The sequence below is a fragment of the Zea mays genome, chromosome 3 (assembly GCF_902167145.1).
Source record: "Zea mays cultivar B73 chromosome 3, Zm-B73-REFERENCE-NAM-5.0, whole genome shotgun sequence".
Lineage (NCBI taxonomy): Eukaryota > Viridiplantae > Streptophyta > Magnoliopsida > Poales > Poaceae > Zea > Zea mays.
This window is the reverse complement of record NC_050098.1, coordinates 127,562,102-127,568,393: the sequence shown is the minus strand read 5'-3', so window position 1 is coordinate 127,568,393 and position 6,292 is coordinate 127,562,102. Positions and strand designations below refer to the sequence as shown.

At 48.8% G+C, this 6,292-nt stretch overlaps 1 protein-coding gene across 1 annotated transcript; it reads left to right on the top strand.

Annotated features, from left to right (window-relative positions):
• The first annotated feature begins 4,010 nt into the window (after positions 1 to 4,010).
• LOC100277555 (uncharacterized) lies at positions 4,011 to 5,022 on the top strand. Its single transcript, NM_001151080.1, has 2 exons — positions 4,011 to 4,221; positions 4,351 to 5,022. The coding sequence occupies exons 1-2, from the start codon at positions 4,106 to 4,108 to the stop codon at positions 4,781 to 4,783; spliced, it is 549 nt and encodes a 182-aa protein (NP_001144552.1). The 5' UTR covers positions 4,011 to 4,105; the 3' UTR covers positions 4,784 to 5,022.
• The last annotated feature ends 1,270 nt before the right edge of the window (positions 5,023 to 6,292 follow it).

Below are 6,292 nucleotides of genomic sequence, written 5' to 3'. Positions count from 1 at the left end.
GATATTGAAATGGTTGTTGATGACGAGGATGATGAGGTGCAAAATGAGAATGACTTAGAAATACTTGAAGGCAATGCCAATGACGAAATTGCGCCTTCAGATAATGTTGACTATGAAATGGTTGATAGTGATGATGACACTTATGATCCGGCTAACCCGGACACATATGAAGATTATTTTTAATCGATGTAATGCTATATTTCATTTATTTTGCATATGTTTCTAAATACATATTTTTTTATCTGTGCTTAATTGTTTACTCTTAATTGCAGGTTGTTGGACAAAGATGGTGGGCGGTGGGACGAGGACGAGGAGGGGGAGGGGGAGGGGGAGGAGGAGCACCCGTAGGATGGAGGAGGAGGTGCAGCAGGACGACGCCGTACAGCAGCAGGTGGAGCAGCAAGCCGCTATCGATGTGGCACAACAGGACGACGACGATGCGGCGCAGCAGGACGACGACGACGACGACGCCGCTCAGCAGGACGTCTCAGGTTCTGGCTCCTCAGGTTCGAGGAGTATCTACCTGCGAGGTCCCGTGAGCCTCCCTAAGCGACCCATACTTCGTGACAGACGTCCGCTGATACGACCCGATGGAGAGAGGTAGGTAACTTTAGATGTTGTTGCTGCTTTTTCATATTATATGTTCAAATTAATAATAGAAACTAATACTTCATCTTAATCACTTGGACAGGTCTTGGATGGTTTTGGAGACTGCAGGGGGTCACGGCCGCAACCCCAATGGCATCCTCGGCCTTCTATGCCGGGAACACTTCCCTGGACTTGTCGAGTACGCCGGAGTGACGAGCCCAGCATACACCTTCGACCACTACGCCGTCGCCCCCGATGCAGTAGATCGGGACGGCAGACAATTCAACAACAAGGCGGAGCGGGTGAAGCAAGAGCTGTGGGTAAGTCTTCCTCGCACTATATTGTTTAATAAGTCGCATTTGTTGCATATTCTTGAAATAATGTATGGATACATCGTCTTTGTATGTAGGATTTCTTCAGGTGCGATGCTGGATACGAGGCCAGGGCGGATGTGGTGTCTACGACGTGCTGTAAGAAGACGCGCATCCAGGCCATCGTCACTTACCACGGCTCCGTCCTTGGGGAGAAGGTGAACAAGAAGGACGCCCGAACCATGTCGTTGACTCCGGACCAGTACTTGCAGGTAAATACAAAACATTATTATTGGTACTAAATATGCTTATTTTTATCTTCTGATATGCGGTGTACTTATATTTTTTTAGATGATTCCTCATTGGTGCGCCGCGCATCCTGAGTGCTGGGAGCAGATGGTGCAGAGGTGGTGCTCGGATGAGTGGGATGAGGCGCACAACGCTAGCCGGGAACGACGTTTGCTGATGCAAGGTCCCTCCCACCATCAAGGCAGCCACAGCCTGGGCAAATACGCGGAAACATGGGTACGCGCTCTTTTTTATTTAGGTATATAACTTTCGATTAGATATGATTTCTAACCATCTCATTGGTTTTCTCGCAGTCGGCGGCACATGGTGGCGCGCCTTGCTCCACGTTCTCGGCATATGCCATGGCCCACAAGGGGAAGGCGACGTCCGACGTCACCTACAACCCGGATGACGGGCCCGAGGCGTACACCAACCCCGCCATCCACAGCCGACTCAGTGAGTACACTGCCATGGCCAAGGAGGTCCATGGGCCAGATTACGATCCGAGGACCGAGGACATCGACGGAGATGTCCTCATGAGGGTCGGAGGAGGCAAGAGGCATGGGCGGTACTGGATTGCCGACGGGGCAATCGACTCGTCCTCCACTCCCACTCTCTCTCAGGTGCGAGCAAGGAGCACGAGCGCGAGCCCAGCCATACGACCTCGGCAGGACACCTCACAACATCGTATCCAGCAACTCCAGGTTATTCCTTATCTATTCATCGTTCATTGATTTTTATATATCTTCTCTTTGCATTATCGTAACATTAGGGCGAAATATTACAGACTCAGCTAGATGATGAGAGGAGGCAACGTGAGGAGCTGGAGAAGAGGATGGCAGAGATGTTCGCGTACATGCAGAGCCTTGGCGCCGCACAGGGTCATGCTCCACCACCTCCGTTGTTCCTTGCAGCTGACCCTACAGAGTTCACTACTCCTGTGAGTATCAAAATTTTAGTACTGCATGATATATATTCATATGTTCTCACACATACAATCTCTTCTCTGTGCAGGGTCAATCGGCGGCGTCGAACAACCCTCATGCTTCGTCCAGCCCTTCGTCGAACCAGTCCAGATGCCCACCTCGTTGATGATCTGTTTTTTGATGATCCAGACTTACCTTTATGAGTGTTGGTGATGTTAGTTAGACTTTATCTTGTGAGATACTTGGTGATGTTAGTGATGATGCAGACTTATATCTGTTTTGTGATGATCCTGACTTATATTTGTGAGACTTTAGTGAGACTTTGTGATATATATGGTGTTGATGATAAATGTGTTCATTCTGTGATGTGCTTGATATATAATGTGATGTGAATGATATATATCTTTTGTTTGTTTGGATGGAACAACAAAAGCAAATAAAAAAGGGACATCCTGGTCACTTTGCCGAGTGTAACACTCGGCAAAGGGTCGCTTTGCCGAGTGCTATGACCATGGCACTCGGCAAAGAAGGAAACCTGGGAACCGGTAAAGCCATCTTTGCCGAGTGCTGACAATAGCACTCGACAAAGAAGGAAACCTGGGAACCGGCAAAGGCATCTTTGCCGAGTGCTGTTGCCAAGGCACTCGGCAAAGATACTGGCAAAGGGGCCCACTTGAGGGTTCTTTGCCGAGTGCCAGTCCACCAGACACTCGGCAAAGAAGCCTTCTTTGTCGAGTGCCTATTAGAGCTCTCGGCACAGGGACTGGCGGTGGGGCCCACTGGACCAGTCTTTGCCGAGGGCCTCTCGAGCAAACACTCGGCAAAATTGGCCTCTTTGCCGAGTGCCGCAGAAGACACTCGGCAAAGGATCCGTCACCGTCACTTGGCGCCGTGACGGTGACTTTTCTTTGCCGAGTGCCGAATGGCACTCGGCAAAGTCTTTGCCGAGTGTCCGACAAAAAGTACTCGGCAAAGAGGCTGTTACCGATGTACAGTTCGCCGATCGTTCTTTGCCGAGTGTTACACTCGGCAAAGCCTTTGCCGAGTGTAAAATAGCATTTGCCGTGTGTCTCAGACACACGGCAAAAGAGCTGATTCCGGTAGTGTAGGGTTCCTTGATATAATCATTATCTCTCAAAACTGTAGCATCCAAGAAACTAATAACTACTCCCTACATCCACATGATACATCATATATATAATATTTGTTGACATGACAATGTAATTAAGAGAAGAGATATAAAGAGAGTTGGGAGATGGTACAGTTTTATAGAGAGACGGAACTTTATATACACGGTAACCTAATTTAATTATGATACGGCCGCATTAGAAATAATGGATCAAAACTCACTACTAGTACAGAGGGCCTAACAACACACCAAAATCAAATGCAAAGTCAGCTGCTGCCCAACTCTCGAGATCGTTGACCAACTCTTCCATTTCTGATGCAAAACGTGCAATTAAGGGTCTGTTTGGTCGGGCTGTGGCTGTGAAAAAAGCTTCTGTGGGCTGTGAGCTGTGGAAAAAGCTGCTGTGGGCTGTGAGCTGTTAAAAAGCTAAAAACCGTTTGGTGAAAACCACTAAAAGCTGTTAAAAGTTCTTCAATATATGTTTTCACAGTTCCATCCGAAAGCCACTAAAAGCAGGTCTAAGGGTGCTTTCAGTTTTGTACTGCGAGAAAGTCAGCTTTTAGAAAAAGCTGCTTTCTGGATCCAGCCCTTTGGTTTGGCTTTTGGCTTTTAGGGGGTAAAAGCCAAAGCCAAAAGCCAAACCAAACACACCCTAAGGCTGCAGGTGCTTTCCCACCCGCACTCCACTTGCCTACCACCAGGCCACCACTCCGCTCGTCTGCAAACATGCAGGCTGCCTAATCTCCGATGCACATCACGTACCTAACCCTCACCTCGGGCCAGGCCAAATCAAGCTCACCATTTCCCATGCATCCAAACTAACCTCCCCGCGACCGAGCCCAGTGCCTCAGCGCACGCAGGACATGGCCGGCTCCGGCGGCATGGAGCTTCCGCCGCTCCGTGACCTATCGCGACGGGCTGCCTCCTTCCTGCGCATGGCGCGGCTGGCGCTCACCGGCGCCGCCACTCCGGCACAACTGTGAGTCGTCCCTGTCTGTTCCTGCTCATCACGGAGCGCTCTAGTAATCAGACAGGTATCGATCGACGTAGTACCGTGAAGCGAACTAATCTCTGGTCGTCCCTGCAACCAAACCGGCGCTGCATGCAGGCTCGCCGGAGAGGAGGTCGTCGTCGACGGCGGCATCAGCTGCAACCCATACTACAAGAGCATCAGCACGGAGGACGACTGGGGATCTGAACTCTGGCCGGATCAGGAGGACGAATCGGAACTGCTCGTGGACGGCGACGAGGACGGGTCAACGACGAGAGGTGGTGGTGGTGGTGCATCTGAGAGTGTCACTCTGGTCGGAGCCGGAGGAGGCGGCGTCGGTGGCCCGCTGGACAGGAAACCTCAGTTGAGGCACCAGTCCGCAGCACCCGGCGCACACGTGACGTCGTCGGAGCCATCATCGTCGGAGCCGTTGATGACACGCCGCCGAGCCACGAAACGGGTGAATGATACCGCCGTGGCGGTTGACCACCCGTTCGGACGCGATCGTCGAGGCGGCGAGTCGTCGTCGCTGTTGCTTGTTTCTTCCTAGTCCCATCGATCTGACACAAGAAAAGTAAGCACCAGATGGTTGTTGCTTCTCCTTTCTCAGAGCTAGCTCGCTTGATCGGAGAAGCGAAACAATAATGCTTCCTACTAGCCTAGTTTCTTTTCGCAGAAACCCAAAAGTGTTATGCACGTCAATACTGTATCAATTTCTAGCCGCCACAGGAAAGTATAGGATCCAATTACATGCACTGTATCTGAATCAATGAAGAAGTCGCTTATCTATGGATCTGGCTCGCATCCCGCTCCTCTTTCGGCTTTGTTTGATTAGTCTAGTATTTATCTCAATCCACGTGTATTAAAGTAGATCAGGGTGTAAATTAGTTTAATTTACACTTCAATCCACTTCAATACACATGGATTCTGATGAAAACTAGAGTACCCAGACAACAAGGCTTCTTGTTGTTTTGTTACTCCCATAGTGACCTCGTTCTATTGCATGGTGATCAGCAAGAGATTTAGGGGGTGTTTAATTGAGGATTAAGGTAGTCCATCGTTTTCTCACTCCTCACTTTTTTTATTTAGTCTGTGAAATATAATGAGTTGATCTATCATCATTTCGTTCCTCATAAAATAATAATTAGTAATAATACGAGGAATGAGTTCATTTCATCAAATTTATAGAATTGACTTATGATGCACCACCTCATCTAAAATGCATTAATCCATTAAACCAAACACCTTTTAATTCTCTCTAATCTACTCCTAACCGAACAATCCTAGAAATCGGTCCTGTCCTTCTCCCGTCGAAGACAGGTTCAACGCCAGCCTGATGGCTGTTAATATCAACAGGATCTCTAGGAGTAGATCAGTGGGGTAATCTGTGTTCTATTGAGTAATTTCGGGTTCCTAATTTCTAGAACAAAACAACATTAGATTGTTACCATCCGTGGGAAGCGCAGGCGTGTTGGAGGATGCAGATCTGTCCACCATTAGGTTTGTTGATGAAGGTCGGTGCAGTGAGGTTGCGGCGGTGTCTTCGCGTCACTGGCTGCGCACCCTCTCTCAGATCGGTGTTAGGGTTTGTCGGTGGGGAGTACGGCTCTAGCGAACTGTACAGTTCATCTGAGCCGTTGGCCTCCACCCTTTTATTTATAGCGTAGTATGACAGGGGCCCACCAACCATATAGGGTTGGGCGCCCCCGATCAGGTCACGATCAAAGACCTAAGATGTCTGTTAGTCCCATCTTGGTGGAGATCAATCCAAATTCTCCCCCTTGATCTCATCGTTCACTTTAAACTTTAACTTCAACACTTTTCACTTTACTCGTTCCATCACAGATAAGTGCATAGAGCATGTTTCATCGTCACGATCAATTGCGGATAGATTTGACAGCTACAATACGCACCTCTGATCTGAAATAGTTACTGGCCCTATTTATAGTCCAGGAATCATAGGCTTTAACTTAAACCCATGTCAGCTACATGTTCTTTGAACACTTTGGGTGGTAAGCTTTTTGTAAGCAGATCCGCGAGCATCTTTTCAGTTCTTATA